The sequence below is a fragment of the Saccopteryx bilineata genome, chromosome 2 (genome assembly GCF_036850765.1).
Source record: "Saccopteryx bilineata isolate mSacBil1 chromosome 2, mSacBil1_pri_phased_curated, whole genome shotgun sequence".
Lineage (NCBI taxonomy): Eukaryota > Metazoa > Chordata > Mammalia > Chiroptera > Emballonuridae > Saccopteryx > Saccopteryx bilineata.
The window spans coordinates 279,862,354-279,890,339 of NC_089491.1; the positions used below are offsets into that span (position 1 = coordinate 279,862,354).

At 51.8% G+C, this 27,986-nt stretch overlaps 1 protein-coding gene across 3 annotated transcripts; it reads left to right on the forward strand.

Moving 5' to 3' along the window:
- Positions 1-3,012: 3,012 nt before the first annotated feature.
- Positions 3,013-27,821, forward strand: STYXL2 (serine/threonine/tyrosine interacting like 2). Of its 3 annotated transcripts, none has more exons than XM_066261049.1 (6): positions 3,013-3,130; positions 3,737-3,862; positions 14,533-14,627; positions 18,796-19,027; positions 20,637-20,854; positions 24,544-27,821. In XM_066261049.1, the coding sequence occupies exons 2-6, from the start codon at positions 3,753-3,755 to the stop codon at positions 27,375-27,377; spliced, it is 3,489 nt and encodes a 1,162-aa protein (XP_066117146.1). In that variant the 5' UTR covers positions 3,013-3,130; positions 3,737-3,752; the 3' UTR covers positions 27,378-27,821. The 3 variants fall into 3 exon arrangements, with proteins under 3 accessions (XP_066117146.1, XP_066117144.1, XP_066117145.1); XM_066261047.1 differs by having other exon boundaries at positions 3,013-3,126; positions 3,683-3,862; XM_066261048.1 differs by having other exon boundaries at positions 3,013-3,126.
- Positions 27,822-27,986: the final 165 nt, after the last annotated feature.

The window sequence follows — 27,986 nt, forward strand, 5'->3', positions numbered from 1 at the left end:
TATGCTGACGCTGTCACCTCAGCGGGTGGGCCAGGCCTGCTTGATGCCACCCTGCGGTCCCTCCCTGTCCCTTCCTGCCCTGGTCCTGCTATTAATAAAAATAATATAAAGGGAGCTACTTTAAAAGGCGCTGGAGCTGCTGTCCCAGAGGAACCCCTGTGCCCATCTAATGCCTCAAATATCTGGAATGTTAAAACAGGGAAAAATAAGCCTGACCAGGCGGTGGCGCAGTGGATAGAACATCGGACTGGGATGCGGAGGACCCAGGTTCGAGACCCTGAGGTCGCCAGCTTGAGCACAGGCTCATCTGATTTGAGCAAAGTTCACCAGCTTGGACCCAAGGTCGCTGGCTTGAGCAAGGGGTCACTCAGTCTGCTGGAGGCCCACGGTCAAGGCACATATGAGAAAGCAATCAATGAACAACTAAGGTGTCACAACAAGAAACTGATGATTGATGCTTCTCACCTCTCTCTGTTCCTGTCTGTCTGTCCCTATCTATCCGTCTCTTTGACTCTCTCTCTGTCTCAGAAAAAAAAAAAAAAAAGGAAAAAATGAGCTTCGGGCTGGGCCTGGGGCGACATTGTGTCCCAAAGAACTGCTGGCAAAGATAACAATAGAGCAGCAGTTATGGCTACTGGGTGGGAAACTTACAGCACACTTAGAATTAACGTCAGGATGTTACATTATCTGGGCCAATAGACGGCCAATAGACGTGCCTTTCGTCTGCTGATGCCATTGTCCCCTCCCCTGTCTCAGAAGTGCCCTCGCCTTTGTCTCGTCCTTGGACCACTGTTTGGGCTTCTGCCTGAACCAGTGCTTCCCGATGGGCTCCTCTTACTGAGCTCAGCTACCCACGCTTCACTTTGATAATTTGTCTTAGGAGGATTCCCTAGGGAATTCATTCATTAAAATAATAATGATGATGATGATTGAAATGTACCAGGTAACCAGGTGTGGTGAGATTCTAGGCAGGAATGGCACAAGGGACTGTCTACAAGACAGATTTCACTGGGCTTCCCCTTCTGCCCATTTCCTCAGCCGACATACATTTTATTTAGCATTTATTCATCTAAACACACACACACAAAACTCCACCATTCGAAAGGGAATACGGTGTAAAAGTAAGTCGTCCCCATATTCCATCTCCCAGTCACCACCTGGTTCCATGTTCCAGAGGCAAGGTACGGTTTCTAGTTTCTCCTGCAGATATTGTGTGCTCATATAGTCTAGTACTGGTTCTCAAACACCAGCCTACCTCTTCCAAAGTACTTAACTTGTGCCCTGACATGAGACATCTCCGCACACCCAGGAGTCACACTTTCCTACACCGGGATTTTGTCCATGGCATCCCCTCTGGCATTCCCCTCTGGCATTCCCCTCTTCCCCGCCCCAGTATCAGCTGTCATAATCTGACTTGTCCTTTAAAAGCCAGCTCAGAGAGAACCTCCTCCGTGAAGGCTTCCCTGACCTTTTCAGATGGAAGGGGAGAGCTGCTTCCCTCCTTTGAATGCACACCACACTCTGTGTCTCTCTTGGGACACTAACCATACTCGGTCTTATGCTGGAGTTATTTTTGACCCATGCCTCGTTCCTCCTAATAAACTGTGAGCTCATTCGTGTTTTCAGACAATTTTTTACAGTAGTGTGCATCAGGCATTGTTCCACCTAGCCAGGAAGAAAGACATGCAATTGTATAATTGCTAATTTTAGTCAAGTACTGTGACTGACACATGGTAGGTAATCAGCAGATATCTGTGAATGAGTAGACAAACAAATGGGTGGATGGATGGGTAGATGGATGGATACATGCATGGATGGCTGGCTGGCTGGCTGGGTGAGTAGATGAATGGATGGATGGATGGATGGGTAAATGGATGGATGCATGAATGTGTGGATAGATGGATGTGTGAATGGATGGGTTAGTGGATGGGTGGATGGATGGATGGATGGATGGATGAATGGATGGATGGATGGGTGGATGGATAGGTGAATGGATGGATAGATAGGTGAATGGATGGGTGGATGAGTAGATAGGTGGGTGGATAGATGGGTGGATGGGTGGATGAAGGGGCAGTCATGGAATGTGCAAAATAAGGGGGTGAATTAGTGGGTTATTGGGCTTTGCTTTAATCATAGTGTTGGTGGGCAGTGGTGTTGTGGTGCAGGGTGCCTTATGAGTTTATTTGAAGTTTATGAAGCTCATGGAACTATCCTATCACCCAGGTTGCCAGCTGACCATCACTGAGGGAGGGGTGTGAGTGTGGGGTGTGGGGGAGGGATTCTGGAAGGGGAGTGCCAATGCCTAGTCTACTAGCCAGAGTCATCTGTGTTAAAAGGAATTGAACCCTGCTCACAAGCACTGACTCTGCTTCAGCGACAGCATGGTGTCCACCCAACACGTATGAGAGGTCCCACACTACGCTACACATCAGGTGTTGTTTTCTAGCCCCCTCTAGTCTGACGTGGGCTGAGGTGCTGCTTGTCTCATCCCTCTAGATCAGGGGTCCCCAAACTTTTTACACAGGGAGCCAGTTCACTGTCACTCAGACCGTTGGAGGGCCGCCACATACAGTGCTCCTCTCACTGACCACCAATGAAAGAGGTGCCTCTTTCGGAAGTGTGGCAGGGGGCCGAATAAATGGCCTCAGGTTGCCACATGCAGGCCACGGGCTGTAGTTTGGGGACGCCTGATCTAGATCCTTGGCTCCGGGCTGTCTCCGGGAAGGACTCTGCATAGGCAGACCCAGGCGAGAGAGCCCAGAGAGAGAGCCCCCCAAAAGCATCCCTTTAGACCTCTCTGCCTACAAAGTCGGAACTCCCCCCAACTAGGCTGCTAACGTCCATCTGGAAAATCGGCCCAGAGGGAAAGAGTTAAGTGGGGCCTGCGTCCACTCTGCCTCCCCAGCCTGCATTCCTTCCTCCCAGAGATATGCCCGGCTGAGGGGCCAGAGGCTAAATATAGAAGGGAGCTAAGGTTTCCTGTTAACAGCTGTCCTGCCCCTCACAGAAGAGGCACCGAGGAGCCAGCGTTGTCCCTCTCACTGGTCGGGGCTTCTGGCCACTTCCTCTGGGTCCCTGGGCCCCTGGGAGACCGCCCCTTGCTGTAGAGACAGAGGTGGATCAGTGGTGAGTACGTGTCTTTCTTCATTTTGTCCTGTGGGCCCAGGACGTGAGGCCCAGGGCCAGCAATCTGTCCTGGGTGTCGGGGCCTAGCCCCATCTGGGACCAGCTCCTGGGCATTTCTCCTTCCTGAACAGGCTGGGGGCTAGTGCCGGGGCCAGAGGCAGTGGCTCCAGTGGCCTTGGTCCAGCGGCCCCTCCCTCAGCAGGGAGTGAAAGGGTGTGTGTGGGTGAGTGCAGGTGAGTGTGTTTGTTTCAACAGAAAGATCTTTCTGGTCTGGAAACTCACCATGTTCACCTTCTGTTTCCCCTCCCCGCCTCCTGCTGGCGTCTGAGGAAGGAGCCAAGTTGTCATTTCTTAGATCTCATGACTCTGGGGTGGACCCTTTATGCAGCGAGGGTGTGCATCTCAGTATCCTGGGGACAGTGGCTGGGCCACGTGTGATTTGGTCTCCCCCATGGGTCTTCTCCCCAGGAGGGTGTTAGCATGCAGTGACCTTCTGGTTCCTAGGTCCCTGAGGTGACGTCGTTGACACGAGCCTCCCCCCTCCCCCACCCCCCAGACAAAACCTCCAGGACCAGATTCCCCAACAGCCGTTTTCACGCCAAACTTACAGAGGCTGAGACGCTGCCATGGCGACTGGAGGGGACCCCGAGGAGGAGCAGGTCGTCCCAGGTGAAGAGGACGAGGCGGACGTGAGGGCCGTGCAGGCTCGGTACCTCCGGAGCCCGTCGCCCAGCCAGTAAGCATGTCCTGCGGGGGTGGGTGAGGGGCGTGAGGATGGGTGGGCCCCGGGAGCCGATGGCCACCGTCCCAGCTCTGCTCGTTCAGCTGACGTTGTTGGGTGCTTTCTATGTGTCACCCTTTCTGAGGAGGCAGACACCCAAGCAGGCAGCACTGCGGTGTTCTTGGGTTAGAATGAGTAGGCCTGGGGTCTGCTGTGTGGTAGGCAGGAGGGGGCAGGAACTGCTGGACTTGGGAAAGCATAGGAGGCTTCCTGGAGGAGATGGTGCTGGACCTGAATCTTGAAGGATGAGTAGGAGTCAGATGGGTGGGTATATGTGCCTGTGGGTGGGGTAGGGGGGGCCCTGATTCGCTAGGATGACCACAGATTGTGAGACGAGGCCACAGGACAGGGAGAGGCCCAGCGATCAGGCTGAGGACCATGATAATTTGATCCGTGATCAGGCCGTGTCTTTCCAGCTGGGACATGCATGTACATGCCCAGAGGTGAGTGGCCATGTGTCCGGGATGCAGCTTCCTGGAGAGTCCCTTACTGAAAATTCTTTTTATTTTTTTATTTTTATTTTTTTCTGAAGTGAGAAGCAGGGAGGCGGACAGACAGACTCCTGCATGCTCCCAACCAGGATCCACCCAGCATGCCCACCAGGGGGCGATGCTCTGCCCATCTGGGGTGTTGCTCTATTGCAACAGGAGCCATTCTAGCACTTGAGGTGGAGGCCATGGAGCCATCCTCAGGACCGGGCCAACTTTGCTCCAATGGAGCCTTGGTTGTGGGAGGAGAAAAGAGAGATAGAGAGAAAGGAGAGGGGGAGGGGTGGGGAAGCAGATGGGTGCTTCTCCTGTGTGCCCTGACTGGGAATTGAACCCGGGACTTCCACACACTAGACTGACGCTCTACTGCTGAGCCAACCAGCCAGGGCCTCTTTTCTGACAATTCTTAACACCTTCTTTTACATAAAATCATTGAGATGATCTTATGATGCAGAGTGAACACTTTTTTCATGAAATTTTAGGGAAAACCAGGAGACAGCAGAGAAATGTCTCTTTGCTCGTGGCAGTAATCTTGTGAGTGCCTGTTCCCTTCTGTCATCAGTAAAGGGAGCAGGCTCACTCTCCTCCTGGCTCTGTCCCCAAATGTCTGTGAAGGGTCCATGTGATTTTTTTTTTTTTTTTTTTGGCAGAAACAGAGAGAGTCAGATAGAGGGACAGATAGGAACAGACAGACAGGAACGGAGAGAGATGAGAAGCATCAATCATCAGTTTTTCATTGTGACACTTTAGTTGTTCATTGATTGCTTTCTCATATATGCCTTGACCGTGGGCCTTCAGCAGACCGAGTGACCCCTTGCTTGAGCCAGCGACCTTGGGCTCAAGCTGGTGAGCTTTGCTCAAACCAGATGAGCCCATGCTCAAGCTGGCAACCTCGGGGTCTTGAACCTGGGTCTTCCATATCCCAGTCCAACGCTCTATCCACCGTGCCACCGCCTGTGTCTTCCTCTCTGTAAACCAGGAAGGAAAGCCCTGCCTGGAATTTCTCGAGGTCACGTGACCCTCAAGGCACCAGTGAACTAGCCTCCCTTCCCTTCAGTTCTCTGGAACCCTAGAGAGGGGGCTCCCACTTCTCAGGTCCCCCCCCCCCCCACAGAGTGAGATGGGACTGAAGGTGGGCCCTCATCTCTCCCAGGCCTGGGCGCTTTGTCCAGATGCAGCTGGGGACTTGTGCTTGGAAATCCAGCATTATGTTCCGGCTTAGAGAAACGATCAGGGTCGAGAGACCGAACATACCCACCCACTGCCCACACGTCCAGACCAGGCGGAGGTGGTCCGTGGACAGGTGGGCACACTGGTGACAGCGAGCACAGGGGTTAGGGCGCCACCAGCTGCTACAGCAAAGGCACGTTTCTTCCTCACTCGAGTCACTTCGCCAGCAGGGACCCGGGCCGTGATTTGGGCACTGAGGCTTCTAGGCTCCTTGTCATCTTCTAGATCCTCCATCTGAAGACACGACTTCTAAAATTCGTGCTTAGCCACATGAAGACGAGATGGGGAGGAGAAGGGGAACTTTCTCGGGGGGGTTCTCAAGGCTGGGCCTGGAAACGGCCCTTCTGCTTCCCCTCAGATCCTGTTCGCTGGGATGCAGCGAGGCCCCACGTTCTTGTCCGGAGGATGGAAGTGGGTGCATGAGCTCAGGAGAAGAGCCAGTATGTTTGCCGATACAGAGCAGGCCCAGCCACGGGACGCCTGCTAGGCAGGTGGTGCTCATCTTCCCTTCTTCCCCGCTCGTGGGACACGCTCACTGCCCGCCTCCCCCCGCCCCCCCCCCCCGAGAGAGAGAACCCCAAGCCCCCTGTACCAACTGCTGTGCGGCGTTCATAGTCCAGGTCCTCTGGAGGGGGGTGCACCTTCTGCCCAGGTCTGAGTGCCACCCCTCATGGTCGGACTGGGGTCACGGCAAAGACGCTCCCCTCTGATAAAAGGAGGAGTGGTAGATTAGGGCGTCGTCCGTCCTCAGGACCCGAGAGCTTGTCCAGCGTGTCTGCCGCAGACCTGAGACATCTCTGAGACTGGAGTTTGACTTGGTTCTCAGGGGGGCATTCCCGTGTCTGTCGTCCTCGGTGGCCCACCAGATCCACCCCTCTATGCCTTTTTCCTTGTCTAGGACCCTGCACGGCCACCTCTGAGGGTGGGGAATCCATCTTCCTTGAAGGCTGTATCACTTTTGCAGACTGTGTCCTACATGGGGACAGTTGGGGGGCCCGTGGGCTGTTTTAAGGTTTATATCACCCAAGGGCTCTTTAAGATGCATGGTTTCCTTAATAAATATGATCCCCTGAGAGGTTTATGATCTGCCTACACCAGACAACTCCATGAGTCAGAAGCCACACCCCAAGTTCTTTGTTAGACATGTTTCAAGCCTGATTTACGTTTTCCTGAGAAGTTTTCTATCCAGGAAACACGCTACAGTTTTCTAGTGTCATTGTTGGAAGTTTCACAACAGAATGTGTAACAAACGATCTAATGAGGGGAAGATACCACGATACAATGTAACTGATCCAAAAGGAGACAAGAAAGAAGAGAAAGATACAGAAAATAATAAAAATAAGAAGAAAATAATAAGAAAAATGATAAGCTATAAGAAAAAACAAGAAAATGGTAGTCTTAAACCCAGGTATGCAAGTAATTACATTAAACACAAACAGACCAAATACTGCAATTAAAAGACAAACATTGTCAGCCGCAACGTTTTAAAAGCCTGCATACTGCTTAGGAGAGACACACCTTAAAAATAAAGACGGACAAAGGTTAACAAAGGGGAGAGAGCTTACACTACACTGTTCCAGTTACTGTTGTTGCTCATGACTTCAAGACTTAGCGACATAAAGCAGCCATTTTATGACATTTACCATGAGGAACCTGGACAAGGGACCGTGGTGTGGCTGGCTTTTGCTCCAAGATGTCTGGGGCCACAGCTGGAGAGAGTTGAAGACTGGGGATGACTTGAAGGCTGGGGTGGGGGTGGGGCTGGTGACGGAGAAGCATCTTCACATGTCTGGTCCTTCCTGTTGGGACCTCAGCTGGGCTGTTGGCCGGAAACCTCGCATGGTCTTTTCATCTGAACCCTGCATGTGGGACATTTTGTGCTTTCTCACAGGCCGGCAGCTCAATTCCAAGAGTTTGCATCCCAGAGAGCAAGACAGGAGTGCCTTGATTTTCCAGATGTAGCCTCAGAAGTCACGTAAAGGACCAGAAGGTTCCAACGGAAGTGCATGGACTTCACTGCTGCACTTGGAGGGGAGTCAAGGTTCCACTGTCACGAGAGCAAGAGCGCAGGACATCCTGGGGCCATCTCTGGAAAGCACCAACTGCTGTACCACAGACACTAGTGAGAGTAAGCAGAGGAAGCCGTCTATGGATATCAGACCACGGAGACTTAAGGCCAGCCTTGCTGGTGACAAAGAGGGAAGTCTCACAATGATCAAAGGTTCGGTTCACCAGGCAGAAAAGAGAAGTCATCAAGAATATGGGAAGTTTTATAAATGGCAATTAACTGTCAAGAAATGTAAGATACAGCATGAGCAACATAGTTAATAATATTGTAATAACTTAAGTATGGTGCCAGGCAGGGCAGGTACTAGATTTATCGGCGTGATCCCTTTGTAAGTTATGTAAGCATCTAATCACTATGTTGTACACCTGAAACTAACAGAAAATTATGTATCAACTGTAATGGCACGATAAGTTATAAAATACAGCTATAGAAAGTTTGAACAAAACAATAAACAAAATTGGTCTGATTGGCGTTTATAGACCATGTGCCCAACAATTTCAGAATAGGCATTCTGATCTCAGGCGCACGGCACTTTTACCAAAACCGATCCTACCCTGGCCATTACACCTACCCATGCATTTATCATGCTTAACATTATACAAAACATGTTTGAGACTTAAGCTAGAAGTCAACAGAAACAAAAACATATCCTAGAAATTCAAATTCAAAGTGCAACTCTATGCTACGACATCCTGCCCATGCTATCTAAAATTAAAGCGCAACAATAGCCAATGTTAATGAGGAGGTAAAACTATCAGACCCCTATCCATTGCCGGTCAGCGTGTACATTAGTACAACCATCAGGAGAACAGTGTCACAGTATCTGCTAACACGCAACCTGTGCCTGTCCTGTGACCCAGCACACATACTAAACAGAATTAAGTGCCTTTGTGCACCAGAAGAAGGTGCTAGCAGGCTCATCATGATCAAGGACATAGAATGTGTAAACAACTATCTAATTAATAGTCGGCTGGCTAAAGTTCCATAGATATATTTTTAACGATCGCCCAAGGGGATGGGCATTTTATTAAGTGCCTATCACCCTGGTGTGACTGAGTGTCTCTGATTATTGGCTGGGGAAGGGAAGCAGGGAGATCTGGCAGCAATGTGTGTGTGGGGGTGCCTTCTTCTATTTCCCTTTGTTTCTTGCTAAGTCAAAATCCATTGCTTGCTCAGGTTTTTTGAACCTGAATTTTTCAAGCCTTTGCAGTTCTTTGTTTGTTTGTTTTAAGAATTCCTTGGTGATCTGGTGAGGTGATCTCTCATGGTGGCATTTTCTGTCCACCTTCTGTGACGTTTCCTAGTTGTGCTCTGCTTGCCGTTCCTACGGTGAGGTCTGTATACCTGGTGTGGCGGGCGGTGGGCGGATGATGGCCACAGAGTGCCAAGCCTGGGCGTCTTCTGGAAATGGCCCCTCCTGTCTACCCTTTCTCTTCTGTATTTCTTTTCCCCACGATGATTTTTCCTCTTCTGCTCTTTCTTGAAGCCTGCTGGTGGTAGCCGGCTAGAAATCGGTGTGATTTAGTTTCCCGACCTCTGTCCTTCCTTGGAGCCTGAACGTTGTCCGGGTGGCCATTTTCTCTGAAGTGAATGAGCATTCTGAGTGAGCTCAGAAACCTGGCCCCTTTCTGCAAAAGCCAAATCAAGAAAGACACCCCCCCCATCCTGGGCCTCTGCCTCCATCTCATGTCCAAGGGACTCCTTGAAAGGAAGTGACTAGCTATTGGGAAGGGGCGGGGGGCTTCTGGGTTGAAGGACCCCAATTCCACTTCATTCTGTGTCTTGACAGCCTGTCAGTTGGTTTATAGCAGCGGCGTTCAAATGTTGCTGGCTGTAAACCGCAGTTGGACGTATCATTTATACTGCAACGCGGAACACACGTTGGCCGCCGGTACACATATATTTTTTTTAAAAGGGTGTCACAGAATTATACTTACCCTTGCAAGGGCCAGTGTGGTTCTGTTTTTCTCTTTCTTTGTTGTTTTTTTTCCCCCAGATGCTGGGGCCCCAAGCCACTGAATTGATTTTATGATACAGTAATGGGTCACAGCCTGCAATTTTGCGAAAGCGCGGGTTTAAGGAGAGCGGAGCTTGTCTTTGGCTCTCGCAGAGGAAGTCCGTCAAACTCCCCTGGCTTTATGGTCTGTCTTTCAATTCACCCTCAAGGCGTTTTAGCTGCTTCTTCCAGCTCCAATGAGGTAGATATCGATCCCAGATCCTCTCCATCCCTGCCGGTCCCAGCGAACAGCCAGCCCCTGCCGCGTCTAATCAGGTGTGAGTGCCATCTCATGCCATCTCGGGCGATGCAGGTGGCAGCCCGGACGTGGTCATAAATCAAAACCTCCGGGGGCCACCATCTCACTGACCTTGTCATAGAGAAACAGGGCTGGCATTCAGGTCTTGTGTCCTTCCTCCTTTCTTTCTGGGCAGTGCTGCCTGCTTCTCGGTGCTCCGGGGCCTTTCAGGTCCCCCCGCCCCACCGCCACACATGCACTCGTACACACACACCTTCCTAACAGACCTGTAAACCGCGTTGGCAGCACAAGTTTATAGCCAGCAGGTTCCCATCCCTCCTCTCTGAGCAGTCGTCTCATAAAAGCACCATAGCCGATGCCCTACGTGCAGCTGTGTTCTCTGTTCTCACGGGTTTCCATCAGCATCCAGGAGCAGACCTGTCATGGGGCCAGGGAGGGGGTCGGCTCAGAAGTGTCCTGGGTCACATCTTTGTGTGGGATTCCCCGGGGCTGCTGAGGAAGCTGCTGAACCTCCACCAGCAGCACCCTCAAGAAGGCAGGTGCTTCTCTGTCATTCCCATTTTCAAGTTTTTACTTCAAACGGCCCTCATCAGACCCACAGACCTTGGAGTTTAGGTATACGTAGGACAGGTGCTTTGTTCCCAGTGTTTGTCACTTAAAACTGAATCTATACCATCGGAAGTCGACACCGTTAAGGGAAAATGGCCTAGTCAGGGGTTCACAGATGGATTGTCTCAGGTTGGGATCCTGCTAGCGCCACCCTCTGAGTCTTGCCCAGGTCTTTCTGCACACCTGACAGGTGAGGGGTCTTCCTGTCTCTTTCCCTTTGAGCCCTAGCTTAGTGTACTGAATATAGACATGGAGATAACCTCCTCAGAATGCAGAGCCCTGGAGGCTGGTAGAAGAAAGATATACCAACCCAGTGAAAGCAAGGGGGGCTGCCTGGAGGAGGCACTGTGCCATCCCACAGGAACAAGAATTCCTAGCTTATTACCTGTTAGGATTCTGTTTTGATTAACCCCCTCCCAACCTCATTTTACATAATACAGGCCCTTAATAAACAAAACAAGCACTTAATTAATACTAGCGTATATAATATTAATTGTTATACATAAAAGAGCAACTCTCCCTTAATACATATTACTGAAATGGAGATGGGACTCACATTTATATAAAATCTGAGGCTCTGACTATAGTTTTTATGGGATGTTGATATTTGAATATAGAAAGTGCCTTGAATCCCTGGGCCCAGACTGTCCCCATGTTTGTGTCATTTTGTGGTTTCTTCCCAACTGCAGACATGTGTCGGTCGCTAATTAGGTTCTGGACCACGATGCGGGATGAGAAAGCCTCGACGTTCGTTCACATCCCACGTCTGCATCCTTGGTAGTCTCTCCTGTTCTCCGTTACTTCTTTACTCGTTACCTCCACATGCAATGACTCAAGACCATGATTTTATTTTGCTCCCCTTTCTGTGGGTTAAGAATTTGAGCCAGACTCGATGGGGCTGCTTGTCCATGTTTCTCGTGATGTCACCCAAGGGGTGGGGGTGCAGACGCATGCAGATCCCACCTATAAGAGGCTCATCGACATGGCCAGCTGGTGGCTGGGAGCCCAGGAGGGACTGCTGATCAATAGCCTTTCCAGCTCAGTGGTCTCGAGTACTTGGACTCATATAGCAGCTCAGGGCTTCCAGAGAGAGCCATGAGAGCCAGAAAGGGAAGCTGCCCTTCAGCCTGGGTTCAGACATGGGCACAGTGCCCTTTCCAGAATATTCCACTGGTGAAAGCAGTCAAGAAACCACCCAGATTCAAGAGAAGGGGACCTACCTATCTGAGCAAGGAGGGTCATAGGTCTGGGGCCACGTTTAATCCACCAGGAGAAAAAATAATGGCAATTGCTGACACAGGCTTCCATGAGCATGTCCATTTTGGCCTCAGGAGGGCAGAGTGAGCACAGACAGAACAGAGCCAGGACCCTGGTTTTACTACAAGCATAGGAGTAAAATGAAGAGCCAAAGGCAGACACTTTGTAAACACTTGCTGCTGAGTGTTGCACCAGCCACCTTCCCTTACATTTGATACTATTGAGGACTAGGTCAGCCGTTCAGTGAATCAGAATGTATCTACTAAGCTTTTACTTTGTGCCAGACATTGTGCCTATGCTGGGGACCCACCATGAACCCACCTTATGGAGAGCACAGTCTAGGACAGGAGACAGGTGTTTACTGGGCGACTTCACAGATAAATATAGACATGCACCTGTTAAAGGCATCCCCACCCCCTTTCCCAGGAGAGGAGGGCGGTGCCCCGTGAGGTGAAGCTCAGGGAAGACTTTCTCTAAAAAAAGTGGTGACTAACCTCTGGTGAAACGTGGGTGGAGAGGGGAGGACTGCACATTCAGGCAGCAGAAATGGACTTCTGCAAAGTCCCCAGGCAGAAGGGCACATGATGAGGGTGGGAAGCCGAAAGCCCAGGTCCTGTACGGAGGGAGGCAGGAACTACCCACGGCAGTGCACGTTCTGCTGTCTTTTGTGCCACACGGGCAGGTCTGGCCACATCCTGGAGAAAGCCACAGGCTACTGCTTTCTTCTTGCAAAGACAGGTCTTTCTCTGTTGGCTTGCTGGCCCTGAGCACACTGTTCTGCCAAGGCTGGGCTCGGATATGGACTATGAGATCATTACTCTGCCTATCCATTCAGTTTAATTCAACTCAACTTATTCTAGCTCAGGATAGCTCTGTTCTGTTCAACTGGACTCAGCTCACTTCAGCCCACTTCATCCATCCATCCATCTATCCATCTGTCCATCCATAGTTTGAACACACACACACACACACACACACACACACACATTTAGGTACTTTCTGTGTTAAAGTCTGTGTTGGGACTCGAAATCCAGCTGGGGTTGCTTCTACCAACTGACTCATCCCACCCCCTTCCCAGTCTAAGCTGTGTCAGTACACTGTGGTGGAGTGAAGCCTGGACGTAGAGCAGGGCTCCCTGTCCCTTATTGCCGTGGAGGTTGTGGTAACCTCTCTGAGCTACCATTTTCTCATCTGAAAGCAGGAATAATAATGCTTACTTGGCGAGGGTTTTGTCAGAGTTCAATTCATAGAAGGCATTTAAAAAAAATGGTATCCATTCCCAACACAATGGGTGAAAGTAGACCAGGGAACATCACAGGGAAATTTCTAAACACTACCTCTGGCCACAGCCTATGGGTTTCCATCCAGTATAAAATAGGTCAGTTACAAAGATCAGGAAACACACGCTAACTTTAGGCTTTGAAAAGCGAAAGGACAACGAACAGAGGTCCCAGTTCGGGTAGGATGGTGACAGCTCCACCTGGGCCGTGCCATGGATTGCCCTGGTAACACCCGGACAGGGTGTTATACTCAGCCATTCGAGGGCTCTGGAAAGTGAATAGTAGGAGGCAGTTGAAGGAAGAGGACCAGAATCCAAAGTACCCACCGAACCAGAGGTGAGGGTGTCATTTCCTGCCCTGAAGTACTCTGTCTTCACTCAAGGCAGCGTGGCGTGGCCGTGGTGGCAGAAATAGCCTGAGGTGCCTAAATAATGAAATATTATTAGGCAATAAAAAGAAACAAGTTATCGATTCATGCAGTAGAATGGATGACTCTGAAATGCATTTTGCTAAGTGAAATAAGCTGGCTCTGAAAGGTCCCATTTATATATGTTTCCATTTATGTAACATTCTGGAAAAGGTCAGACTCTAGGGACAGAAAACCGATTAGGGATGGCTAGGGGAATGACGGGTAGGGAGGGGTTGCTTATAAAGGGGCAGATTAAGGAAGTTTTGTGAGAGGGAAAAAAATGGCATTTATGAAACCCTCTCTCTTTATTTTATTTATTTATTTTTATTTTTTTTAGCTTCTCTGGATCTAGGGAAGCAAAAGAAGACCCAAAATTTTCCCAACCCTGGAAAAGGGAGACACCTGCCACAATAGTGTGGTCCTGACCCGGTTTCTGCCCTTGCCACCAGGTTCCTCCGAGGACCCTTAGGACACCTCTGCTGAGTTCTTTCTGGAACCTGCCTTGACATTGACCTCAATGCAGCTTTGATTGCATCCCGGGGCTGGGCTGATCCTTGAGGTCCTGAACTCCAAATCAGGACCGTTTCCCTCGGCTCCTACCCAGCACCGGGCCAGCAGAGCCCTGGTAGACGCACACAGTTAGGCACTGGTAACAGAGGAACAGGGGACGAGAGAAAAACTTGAGGGGGCAGGACATCTGAGGGCAGGAACACAGTAGAGAAAGTCAGGCCACAGCAGGCTGAGCCCTGCTGCCTCCCCATCCACAGACATACCTTCCACAACCTAGACGCCCAGGTCACTAAGCGTCCTCTCGCAAAAACGCCAGCTCTGGTCGCGAGGCAGACAGACCACCGAGCCACCAGCAGCCCGCGTTCTGCATCCTCAGGTTCCCGAAACATAGGAAGACATCCCCTTTCTCTCCCACCGTCCGTTGCCTGCTGCTCATGGCTGAAGTTGGGCCCAGGTTTCTCCTGTGACAAGGACACCTCCCATTCCGAGTCATCTCACGGGAACCCCCTCTTCTCGCAGGTGCTCGATGGTCTCCGAAGCAGAAACAGAGAGCATCTTCATGGAACCCATCCACCTCTCCTCGGCCGTGGCGGCCAAACAGATCATCAGCGAAGGTAATGCTGCCAGAAGCCGGGTGGGAGTCGGGACAGTCCTCAGGTCACTGGAGACTCTCGGACAGGCCCCCAGGAGGTGTCACTGTGCTTTTCAGGTGCCTCCCATCACATTAAGGGGAGCAGACCCAAAGAAGGCAGTTCAACCCTCCTCCCCTGGAACAGAGGCGGGAATGACCACGTGTGGGTGGGAATGGGAACAGCCCTCTCAGTGACAGCCAGGGAAGCAGACCCAGTCGGCCCCTCATGTCTCCCCCTTGGGTTTCCAGTGAGCCTCAGGGGTCCTGGGGTGGCTTGTGTTCCAGACACAGACCTGAGAGCCCAGGAAATGGCTGGAAGCATCTAGAGAGTTCTAGAAGGCGGTCTGGATTTAGATCTGCACTTCCACGGGTTCTTAGAGATGGCTTCTGAACTGAAGTATGAAAGGGGAGGAGGTAAGGGTGGTGGGGTGCAGAGAGGCGTTAACATTTACACAGTGAATCCCGAGCAGAGAACATACGGATACTCATTCTGATTGGATGGATTTTTTTTTTTAAAATAAGTTTGGACAAATAATCTTTGAGGATTTATTTTCTCCCCTTTTTCCTCCCTTGGCTCCGTGTGTCTCTCCCACTTCTGGTGGGCTGTGAGCTTCGTTTGGTCTCCACCACAGGGAGGACCCATGGCCTCTCACCATGGGAACCACACCTGCTGGTCCTCTTTGTGTAATGCGGGGTCTCTCTCAGTCCCCTCGCCCTTTGGGTCCCCACTAGGATCCCTGGGGATATCTGGGTCTCCTGTATACCTCACAAGGAATCAGAAGTTCTATCTGCTGTTGCTCATTGGTCTGGGCACCGTAGGCCACCTTGTCTTCTCGGTGAACTCTCTCCCATCTCTCTCTGCGCTTTGACCACCCCACCCGGAGTAGTCTCTTGTTACCTTGGTCTAAGCCAGGCCAAGGTGTCTTCAGCACGCTCTAGCTTTCCGCTGATGGCCCTCAGCACCACTCTGGCTCCGGAAGTCCCTTTTCCTGCTTGCGTGGCTGGGAGTATCCCTGACCTTCTGCCCTGCACCGTCTCTGTCTCTGTCTCCGTCTCCATCTTCATTTTCGTCTCCGCTGCTCTCTTCAGACTGCGGTCTTAGAAAGTCAGGACCCTCCTTGCGGAGTTGTGAGAAACCCATTTTGCCTCTTGAAGCCTCGCTTGTCAAATCTGTGGGGCGCTGTGGACGTTTGACTGTTAGACTGAACCCTGGAGCTGGGCAGAGCCTGCTTTTCAGTCTGAGTCTCACTTACTCTCTGTCCCTGGAAGTGGGAGGCCTGAGTTTCATTAGTCTCAGTGGCTCTCGGGAGGTCAGGGGAGGAGACAAACGCAGAGAGAGGAAAATGTATCGGGGGATAGTGCAAAACACTCAGCCGTGCCCACAAGTGCACAGATAAAAATGTTTGTCGAGGCCCTGGCTGGTTGGCTCAGCGGTAGAGCGTCGGCCTGGCGTGCTGGGGACCCGGGTTCCATTCCCGGCCAGGGCACATAGGAGAAGCGCCCATTTGCTTCTCCACCCCTCCCCCTCCTTCCTCTCTGTTTCTCTCTTCCCTTCCCGCAGCCAAGGCTCCATTGGAGCAGAGATGGCCCGGGCGCTGGGGATGGCTCCTTGGCCTCTGCCTCAGGCACTAGAGTGACTCTGGTCGAGGCAGAGCGATGCCCCGGAGGGGCAGAGCATTGCCCCCTGGTGGGCAGAGCGTTGCCCCTGGTGGGCGTGCCGGGTGGATCCCGGTCAGGCGCATGCAGGAGTCTGTCTGACTGTCTCTCCCCGTTTCCAGCTTCAGAAAAATACAAAAAAAAAAAAAAATGTTTGTCAAAGAAGCCTCCGTGCTCAGGAAAGCCCGTGCATGCTGCCCATGGGGTGCATTGCGGAGGAGACATGTGTGGGCTTTGCTTTCTCTTTAAGGAACGTCAGGCAGACACACCTGGGAGGAGGGGTTGAAGGGAGGAGACGGGATTGGGGACCCGCCGGGTGTGGACCCGAGGCCAACGCCAAGGAATAAGTAGGAATAAGGGGACAATCAAAGCCATGCCTGCTGGTACATAGCTGTGGAAGACTATGCCGTATATTTTAAAAAGGTGCTGGGGATCTTTATTCTTACCTGTAGTGAAGGAGAGATCGCTAATCAGGGGAGGGAAGGAGAGGGACTCCCATGTGTGCTAGGGGAGACCCCAGGAGAACTGGGGAGAACACCTCACCTGTTTTCAAACAAAACAGGCCTCAGGTGCCACAGAGCTGTTCTTCTTTCTGCTATGAATTGGAGATGACAGAACATTATGCGTGGATCCCTGCTGCACCTGCTGCAGGGAGGTGGGCCTATTGGGTGCTTTAGAGCAGTGGTCCCCAACCCTGGGCCGCGGACCGGTACCAGTCTGTGGGCCATTTGGTACCGGTCCGCAGAGAAAGAATAAATAACTTACATTATTTCCGTTTTATTTATATTTAAGTCTGAACGATGTTTTATTTTTAAAAAATGACCAGATTGCCTGACCGGGTGGTGGCGCAGTGGATAGAGCATCAGACTGGGATGCTCGAAACCCCGAGGTTGCCAGCTTGAGCGCGGGCTCATGTGGTTTGAGTAAAAAGCTCACCAGCTTAAGCCCAAGCTCGCTGGCTCAAGCAAGGGGTTACTTGGTCTGCTGAAGGCCTGTGGTCAAGGCACGTATGAGAAAGCAATCAATGAACAATTAAGGTGTTGCAACGTGCAACAAAAAACTAATGATTGATGCTTCTCATCTCTCTGTTCCGGTCTGTCTGTCCCTGTCTATCCCTCTCTCTGACTCTCTCTCTCTCTGTAAAAAAAAAAAAAAAAAAGACCAGATTCCCTCTGTTACATCCGTCTAAGACTCACTTTTGATGCCTGTCTCGGTCACGTGATACATTTTTCTGTCCCACCCTAAAGGCCGGTCCGTGAAAATATTTTCTGACATTAAACTGGTCCATGGCCCAAAAAAGGTTGGGGACCACTGCTTTAGAGGAGGGAGGAGAAGAGAGGGGCTTTGGGGGAACGAGGTGCTCAACCCCGGGAGAACCCAGGACTCTACCACCAGTGGTCTGCAGGATGGAGACCATCATGGTGGCGGCAGATTCACAGCATCCACAGACCTCCAGCAATGAACCAGGCACCTGTTCCCTTCCTGCAGCGCTGGGCCAAGTCTACTGGCTCCGTGTGGTGGCTGTGCATCTTCTTCACCGGCCCGGGAACACAATGGTGCCGGAAAGACGTCATGGCCAACACTGAGGACACTCCTTTCCTACTTCTTTTCTCCTTCTCTCTCTTGATTCAACACCTTTCACTGCTAAGTGGGAGGAACGCTTCTGCCCACCTCTCTTCCATGTGCCTCCTTAGAGAGAGGAAGTCTGACCTTTCCCCAAATCTGAAAAATTGGGAGCCAGCAGATGAGCAGGAGGATATAGAAGTTTGCCTGAGATGCGGGTGAATAGGATATGGTTTTATTGGAATCTGAGCTTCTGTGGCCCGTGGCCGGAAAGGCCCCGCCAGGTGCTGTCTGTAGACTGGCCTCAGAGCGGGTGGCCAGCCTGCTGCTGTTGGAGAACTGGGAGCTGGGAAGCACAGGTGCTTACTGGGGCCGCTGCCCTGGGGCCGGCAGGCAGACAAGACGTGGACTAAACCCATAAACCCAAGGTGATCGAGCAAAAATGGCTGTGGAAGGTTTGGCTTTCCCAGGTGACCTGCATTTTGTATGTACAGGAGTCAGACCAGGAACAGGGTGACTTGTTAGGAAAATGCCATCTGTTCCTTTAGTGAACGCTTCAACTTTGTATGGAGCACTGTGGGAGTTGTGAGTATGAATCAGACATGTACCAGGTACTTATTAAAGGACCTCAGTCTAAGACACTGTCACCCAGCCTTAGAGGAAATACGGGAGAAGTTAGGGAAACTGGTGTTCCTTCATTTACACGGCCACTGGTCCCGACCACAAGTGTCCAGTGCAGGCCCCCTGGACCCCTACTAAGTCCTTTCCAGAAGGTTCTGCTGGCATTCCAGCCCATGCCCAAGGCCCTGGCAAAAAAACAAACAAACAAAAAACAAAACAAAAAAAAACCTGGCCAAGAGCAGGTTCTGCCCAGGAGCAGGGAGGTTGTGGTATCCTAACCCTCTGATGAGACCACGGCCTGTCCTCTCTAGAACTCAAGCCACGGGGGATCAGGGCCGAGGCCGAGTGTCCGGGCATGCTGGAGTCCGCCGAGCAGCTGCTGGTGGAGGACCTGTACAATCGCGTCCGGGAGAAGATGGACGACACCAGCCTGTACAACACGCCCTGCGTCCTGGACCTACAGCGGGCCTTGGTCCAAGACCGCCAAGAGGCCCCCAGGAACGAGGTGGATGAGGTCTGGCCCAACGTCTTCATAGCAGAGAAGTGAGTCTGACTGCTGGGGTCGTGGCCCTCTGTCCCATCCCTCTGGGTAGTGCCTGAGAGAGATGAAACTCCCCCCACTTTCAACAGAGGCTCCAATAGCTCCATCCAGAAAATCAATACTGCCCCAACCCACCCATCTGCACACTGAGACCCCCTCACCGCTATAGGTCAGCAGGGCAAAATGCTAGCACGATTACCCTCTGTCACCCGCCAGGGCTCTCTGTCGTAGCCTTGACCCCCCGGGTGCCTCCTCTGTTCCTCCCTTCCTGCCTAGAGCCTGGTCCACACCACCCCACTCTCACCATCGCCCCATGACATGGACATCCATGACCACCGTATCAGGGGACATTTGGAGCCATTTGCGATGGTGATTTTTCCATGCATTGACCAACATATGAAAATATTCATGATACAATAAGAAGCTGATTAGGTTACAAGACAATATAGGTACTGTGTGATGCTCATTGAGTTATCTATAGATGTGTGTGTGTGTGTGTGTGTGTGTGTGTGTGTAGCTTTTGCGTAGAAAACAAATTAGAACCAACTGTGATCAAATGTTAATGGGACTTCTCTCTAGCAGGTGATGTGACGAGTGACTTTTATTTTCTTCTTTTGGTTTCTTGTGCATTGTACAGACTTCCTAGAGTAAACATTTATTGTTGTTATAATCAGGAAAAAAAATGTTATTTTTAAAAAGTTTTATCAGCGATTTCCAGGACAAACCCCAAAAATAACTCAGTCATGTCCCGTTCTTTCCGGCTGCTGCCCGGGCACGGGTGGAACCAGTCGTTAGACTGGGGATCTAAATTTTGCTGACCCATTTGCTACTTATTGAGACCCAAGTGACCTGTGATTAGCTCTGTAGACCCAGACACACTCACGTCATGGTCATCAGAGACACCAGACATCTGCAGATGTCTCCCTGGGCAGCCCAGTCCTCAGGCAGTTCTCAAGGTCAACTCCGTGTCCCCACTGCAGTCAGGAGGGCTCTGAGCTGAGAACTCAAACCCCTCACCTGTGTGGTCTCTTGTTCCAGTCAGCCTCAGGAAGTCATCAAAGCTCTCTGGTTCCTTTTTATAATCTCCAAAAGGGAATACAAAAACAAACAAACAAAAAAACCCAGTTCCTCTGTCTACCTCTCAAGTTTATTGTTAGGACAAAATAAAATAAGGAGACACGGGAAAGGACTTTGCAAGAGACAGCATTCTGGATCCACGGTGCGGCTCGCCGGACGTGCGGATTATTTTCGTCTGCCTCTTCTGTGTCTCAGTGAATCTTTATTCCTGAAGTCCGGGATCGTAGACTGGAGATCTCTGGACGATTCCTGAGATTTCCTGACACATCAGTCTTGTTCTCTTCTCCATCCTGCCCGCCCCCGCCAGCTTCCATGCCTCTTCTCCCCTTTGCTGAGACCAACTCACTGGCCTCTTTTTAGAACTGTATTTTCAGTGAGCCCCTCCCCCCAACACAGCGGGGAAGCAGAGAAGGTGGCAGTCACCAGCTGTGGCCCCCCTGACCCGGCCACACACGGGCTCTCGCTCTCAGTGGTAAGGCACCTTCCCAGCTCTGACCCTGGCCCGAATAAACGTCCCTGCCTCTTTGTCCTCAGGAGCGTCGCTGTGAACAAGAGCAGGCTGAAGAGGCTGGGCGTCACCCACATCCTCAATGCTGCTCATGGCACCGGCGTCTACACGGGGCCCGAGTTCTACGGTGGCCTGGACATTCAGTACCTGGGTGTGGAGGTGGATGACTTCCCCGAGGTGGACATCTCCCAGCATTTCCGGAAGGCCGCTGAGTTCCTGGACGAAGCCCTGCTGACCTACCGAGGTGAGGGGCGGGGGGAGCTGCCTGCTCTGCGCAGCTACAGTTCCAGCCTGGGGACAATAGAAGCAACATAGGAATGTTATGGCAACCTCCGGATGGTCTGCCATGTCTGGGGTTGTCCGTCTCAAGGTTGTTGTCTCGGTGTAAGGAGAGGGAGAAGGGAAGGACCGCCGTTTGTCCAATGAGGAATGATGGCGAAGCTGACAGGTACCGGCGGCTGTGCTGGGCTCCGAGGGTGAGAGGCGCACACGGAGCGTCTGGCCTTTGTGTCTTCCAGGGTAGGGAAGGCAGAAAAATTAAAAAGAAGAGAGAAAGAAAGAAATGTGAGATGCTGGTCAATGGGAGGCAGAGGTCGTGCCGGGGGTGATGGGTTATAGCAGTGGTTCTCAAACTTTTTGAAGTCGGGGCTCATTTAGAATCCTACAAATAATTGTAGGCGCATTATTACAAATTTCTGAGAAATATGTTATAATAATTAAGTCAAATATATATATATATTTTTTACACAGAGACAGAGAGAGAGTCAGAGTGAGGGATAGACAGGGACAGACAGACAGGAACGGAGAGATAAGAAGCATCAATCATTAGTTTTTCGTTGAGCATTATGACACCTTAGTTGTTCATTGATTGTTTTCTCATATGTGCCTTGACCATGGGCCTTCAGCAGACCGAGCAACCCCTTGCTTGAGCCAGTGACCTTGGGTCCAAGCTGGTGAATTTTTGCTCAAACCAGATGAGCCCGTGCTCAAGCTGGCGACCTCGGGGTCTCGAACCTGGGTCTTCCACATCCCAGTCCGACACTCTATCCACTGCACCACCACCTGGTCAGGCTAAGTCAAATATTAAAGAAAAAAAATATAAAGTCCAAGCGTTCTTTTGTGGTAATTAAACGAAATAAATACAACAAAATTAAATTTATTCTGACATTAAAAAACATTTTTATGCTACATTTTTTGAGTTATGCTTTTTAGAATTCATTAAAAAAGAGGGGTTGTTGTGCAGAATGCCGAGTGGGGGGCGTCAGACTTGGGACCCCAGTCCTCACTTAGAGACCAAACATAAAGAGATCAGATCCTCCTAAAATGGCCGTGAGGATTAAAACGTTAAAAATGTGGCTTGCCAGGTGGACCCCAGTCAGGGTGCATGTGGGAGTCTGTCTCTCCATCTTCCCTTCCTCTCACTTGGAAAAATAAGAAAGAAAAAAAAACATTAACATATATGAGACCATGAAAAGGTATTTGAATACTGATGGAAAGACCCAGACCAGCCAGGAAAAGAAAAACAAGAATCTAGAATTGATTCTTGAAGAATAGAATCTAGAATTGTGATTGTCCTAAAGATTGTGTATGAAAAGGCCTGGTTCTAGAATAGAAAGCCCAGAAATAAAACCACATATATATGGTCAAATAATCTTTGATAAAGGGGCCAACAACACACAATGGAGAAAAGAAAGCCTCTTCAACAAATGGTGTTGGGAAAACTGGAAAGCCACATGCAAAAGAATGAAACTCAACTACAGCCTGTCCCCATGTACTAAAATTAATTCAAAATGGTTCAAAGACCTAAATATAAGACCTGAAACAATAAAGTACATAGAAGAAGACATAGGTACTAAAATCATGGACCTGGGTTTTAAAGAACATTTTATGAACTTGACTCCAATGGCAAGAGAAGTGAAGGCAAAGATAAATGAATGGGACTACATCAGAATAAAAAGTTTTTGCTCAGCAAGAGAAACTGATATCAAAATAAACAGACAGCCAACTAAATGGGAAATGATATTTTCAAACAACAGCTCAGATAAGGGCCTAATATCCAAAATTTACAAAGAACTCATAAAACTCAACAACAAACAAACAAACAATCCAATAAAAAAATGGGAAGAGGACATGAACAGACACTTCTCCCAGGAAGAGATACAAATGGCCAACAGATATATGAAAAGATGCTCAGCTTCATTAGTTATTAGAGAAATGCAAATCAAAACTACAATGAGATACCACCTCACCCCTGTTAGATTAGCTATTATCAACAAGACGGGTAATAACAAATGTTGGAGAGGCTGTGGAGAAAAAGGAACCCTCATTCACTGTTGGTGGGACTGTAAAGTAGTACAACCATTATGGAGGAAAGTATGGTGGTTCCTCAAAAAACTGCAAATAGAACTACCTTATGACCCAGCAATCCCTCTACTGGGCATATATTCCAAAACCTCAGAAACATTGATACGTGAAGACACATGTAGCCCCATGTTCATTGCAGCACTGTTCACAGTGGCCAAGACATGGAAACAACCAAAAAACCCTTCAATAGAAGACTGGATAAAGAAGATGTGGCACATATACACTATGGAATACTACTCAGCCATAAGAAATGATGACATCAGATCATTTACAGCAAAATGGTGGGATCTTGATAACATTATAAGGAGTGAAATAAGTAAATCAGAAAAAAACAAGAACTACATGATTCCATACATTGGTGGAACATAAAAACGAGACTAAGAGACATGGACAAGAGTGTGGTGGTTACCAGGGGTGGGGGGAGGGAGGACATGGGAGGGAGGGAAGGGAGAGAGTTAGGGGGAGGGGGAGGGGCACAGAGAACTAGATAGAGGGTGGCGGAGGACAATCTGACTTTGGGCGAGGGGTATGCAACATGATTTAATGACAAAATAACCTAGACATGTTTTCTTTGAATATATGTACCCTGATTTATTAATGCCATCCCATTACCATTAATAAAAATTTATTAAAAAAAAAAAAAAGAAAAGGCCTGGTTCCTACAGATGTGTTTGGTATTGACTCCAGAATGTCACAGTGGGAGCCGGGAAGTCATACTCTGTCCTAACATGTGAAGGAATTTTCAAAAAATCAGAGTGATCTGAACATGGAGAGAGCCCTGGCCGGATAGCTCGGCTGGCTAGAGCATCGTTCCAAAGCGCAGAGGTTGCCAGTTTGAGACCTGGTTAGGGCACATACAAGACCAGATCTGTATTCCTGTCTCTCTCTTTCTCTTCTTTCCTCTCTCACTAAAATCAATAAATTAAAAAATATATAAAACACTAAAACAGAAATTTATAAGCCTGACCTGTGGTGGCGCAGTGGATAAAGTGTCAACCTGGAAATGCTGAGGTCGCTGGTTTAAAACCCCAGGCTTGCCTGGTCAAGGCACATATGAGAGTTGATGCTTCCTGTTCCTCCCCCCCCCTCTCTCCCTCTCTCTCTCTCCCTTTCTCCTCACTAAAGTAAAATTTAAAATAAATATTTTAGACAAATAAATAAATATGGAATGAGGGGTGTGTGTGGGGGGGTGGTACTGAGCTCCCTGTTTCCGGAAGCATGCATTTTTTTATTTCTCCTCCCTCAGATGCCCAGTTTGACAAGGGAGGAGGAAGAAGTGCACACTAGTGTTTCAAAAGTGGGGACAGCGGTCAGTCCCGTTTACCCCCACGCCCTCCCCACTCCTTGCCTGGGTTCAGACAGCACAGGAAACGTTTCCACAGGCACAGGGTGGCCTCGCTGCTCTGTGTGACATCCATATCATGGGGACAGTGATGGCTTTGAGTGTGGATGGAGGCCAGAGGCCAAGTACATGTGAAACCCAGCACCTCAAAAACAAGGCTTAGAATAAAATAAAACTACAAGGACGCGCTGTCGTTCTGACATTAACTACTCGTGTTTTCTTCTCAGGGAAAGTCCTGGTCAGCAGCGAGATGGGCATCAGCCGGTCGGCGGTGCTGGTGGTGGCCTACCTGATGATCTTCCACCACATGACCGTCCTGGAGGGCTTGATGACGGTGCGGAAGAAGCGGGCCATCTACCCCAACGACGGCTTCCTGAGGCAGCTGCGGGAGCTCAACGAGAAGCTGATGGAGGAGAGAGACGAGGACGACAGCCGGGAGAGGGGCGCGCCGGGGGCAGAGAACGGTGAGGGCTCGGGGAGCATCGTCGCAGCCCCAGTGCACCGCCTCACCGTGGAGGAGGAGGAGGACGACGCCACCAGCCACCTGAGCGGCTCCTCCTTGGGGACGGCCAGCAGGGCCTCCAAGCCCATCACCCTCATCGACGAGGACGAGGAGGAGAAGCTCTATGAGCAGTGGAAGCAGGAGCAGGGTCTCGCCACAAGCAGGGGGCCCCCCTGCTCCACCTCCTCCGTCCAGGGTGGGGAGGATTCCGAGGAGGAGGATGTGGAGAGGGTCATCTGGGAGTGGCAGAGCCGAAATGAGAGGTACCGGGCCGAAGGGCGCCGGCGGTGGGGCTGGGAGGAGGATGAGGAGGAGGAGGAGGAGGAGGAGGAGGAGGAAGGCAGAGCCGGCCCCTCGGCCGGGAGGAGACACAGGCGCACCCTGAGCCAGAGCAGCACCTCAGAGAGCGTCAGCAGCCGTGACATCCGCATCCTGAAGCAGCAGCTGCAGGCCAGCAGCCGGAGCCGGACCCCGGGCGGGAGACAGCGCTCGGACTCGGCCTCCACGGAGAGCACCTGGGACGTGTGGAACCAGAGACTGCTGGAGATTGAGAAGGAGGCTTCCCGCCAGTACCGCGCTCGGAGCAGGAGGCAGGGCGCGGACGCCAGCTCAGAAGCAGAGGCGGGGAGCGAGGCGCGGGAGGATGACGAGCAGAGCGTGCTCTCCGAGGCCAGCTCCTTCTACAACTTCTGTGGCAGGAACAAGGACAAGCTGACCCCTCTGGAGCGCTGGAAGATCAAGAGAATCCAGTTTGGGTTCCACAGGCGGGACTCGGAGGCTGGGGACAGCGGCAGCGAGCCCGGCGGCGCCCAGGAGGCTGAGCGGGAGAAGGGCATCTCGGACGCCGACCTGACGGCCTACCAGGCCTGGAAGCTGAAGCGCCAGAAGAAGGTGGGCAGCGAGAACAAGGAGGAGGTGGTGGAGCTCAGCAAGGGCGAGGCCTCTGCCTCCACCAAGAAGAGGCAGCGCCGTCTGGAGCTGCTGCAGCGCAGCCGGCAGACGCTGGAGGAGAGCCAGTCCATGGACAGCTGGGGCGCCGGCAGCTCGGCGGCCAGCGGGAGCGTCCCCCTGTCTGCCTTCTGGCCGGTGGCCCCCTCGGTCAGTGCGGATGGGGACACGGCGTCCGTCCTCAGCGCCCAGAGCCTCGGCTCCCACCTGTCTCAGGCCGTGAGCACCCCAGGGGGAGGCTCAGCCTCCGCTGCCGCCACGCCACTGCCCACCCTGCCAGTGGGGCCTGGAGACGCCATCTCTATCGCCAGCATTCAGAAGTGGATCGCCAGCGTTGTCAGCGAAACCCTCGCCCAGAAGCAAAATGAGATGTTGCTTCTGTCCCGCCCGCCGTCCGCAGCCAGTGTGAAGGGGGCCCCGGCCACCGGCTGCCTGGCAGATGACCAGGTCTCCGTGCTCAGTGCGCAGAGCGCCTCCGCCCCGGGCCTCCTGCCCCAGAGCCAGGCGAGAACCGGCAGCGACATGCAGTCCGTGCTGTCGTGCCGCAGTGCACCCAGCTCCGGGGCCGGAGGCCCGGGGGGCGCGGCCAGGGGGACCAGCAAGCCGACCTACAGCCTCTTTGCTGACCAGGTCAACCTGAAGGAGCTCGGCCAGAAGGAGCGGGAGATGCAGGTGGAGCTGCGAGAGAAGATGTCCGAGTACAAGATGGAGAAGCTGGCCTCCGACCACAAACGCAGCAACCTTTTCAAGAAGAAGAAGGTCAGGGAGGACGAGGACGGGGAGGCAAGTGACAGAGACGCGGACACAGACAGCGCCATAGGCAGCTTCCCATACTCTTCCCGCTGTGACTCCCAAAGGCCCGAAACAGATGCCAGCTCCTCTCTGGGTGTCCCCGATCACTACGGCAGTGTTAGCGGGGCCGGTCGCGAGAGGGACAGCAGTATTGATAGGTGGCTCCGGGGCCTCAGGACAGGGACAGGGACAGGGACAACAGGGGAAAGATCCCCTCCCCAAAGCGACTGGTCTGGCAGCTCCCGGGGGAAGTACACCAGGTCGTCCCTGCTCCGGGAGACAGAGTCCAAGTCCTCCAGTTATAAGTTCTCCAAGTCCCGGTCAGAGGAACAGGGCACCTCCTCCTACGACGCGGCCAACGGCAGCTCAGCGAGGAGCACGTCCAGGTTCTCCTCCTCCTCCACCAGGGAGGGCAGGGAGACTCACACGTTCTCCAGGGCTGTGTTCAGTGAGACCTCGAGCTCCCGGGAGGCCAGCCCGGAGCCCTCTGCGGGGGAGGAGTCCCCTGAGCCCCGGCGTTCCGGCTGGGCCAGGCCTGGGGACTGGGAGGACATGGAAGAGTCGTCCAGGGCAGACTTCTCGGAGTTTGGAGCCAAGAGGAAATTCACACAGAGCTTCATGAAGGCTGAAGAGGAGGGAGAGAAGGAGAGGACGACAAGCAGAGAAGAAGGGAGCTTCGCTTCCGGGCATCGGGCCCAGTTCCGGCGGAGAGCCGACAGGGAGGAAGAGGAGGAAATGGACGATGAAGCCGTCATCGCAGCCTGGAGGCGCCAGCAGGAAGAGACCAGGACCAAGCTGCAGAGAAGGAGGGAGGATTAGCCCGGGGGGTGGGGGGAACGGGGCCTGGAGGGACGATGGACACCAGATGAAGCCATGTAGCTTAGCACAGGGCTCGGGGGCACACATAGGGTGTACACAGGCTTATCCAAGGGGCCGAACTGAAATGAGAGGTCCCAGGCTGAAGGGCGGAGGTCTGAATGCAGGACCAGCTGACACAGTGTCCTGTTGACCGGCCTCCTCTAAGCTTTAGAGTTTCACTTATGCTGACGTAGGTAGTTCATAGTGTTGATCAGGGACTAAGCGGTGAGCTGGCAAAGGTGCCAGAGCTCACAGGAGACTGCAGCTTCCCTCCAAGAGGTTTTATAATGAGACCCAGGAAACCTATCCTATGGCAAAGTCTCACCACCCCCTGCAATGCTGGGTGCTGGTTGTTTCGTTTTGATGTGTTGGATCTGCATTAAATTGGCATGTTGCCCAATCATTCTTCTTCACTCTGGTCACTTGCAGCTCACTCCTGGGAGGGCAAACTTTTAAAAACACAGATGGGGCCCTGGCCGGTTGGCTCAGTAGTAGAGCGTCGGCCTGGCGTGCAGGAATCCCGGGTTCAATTCCTGGCCAGGGCACACAGGAGAAGTACCCATCTGCTTC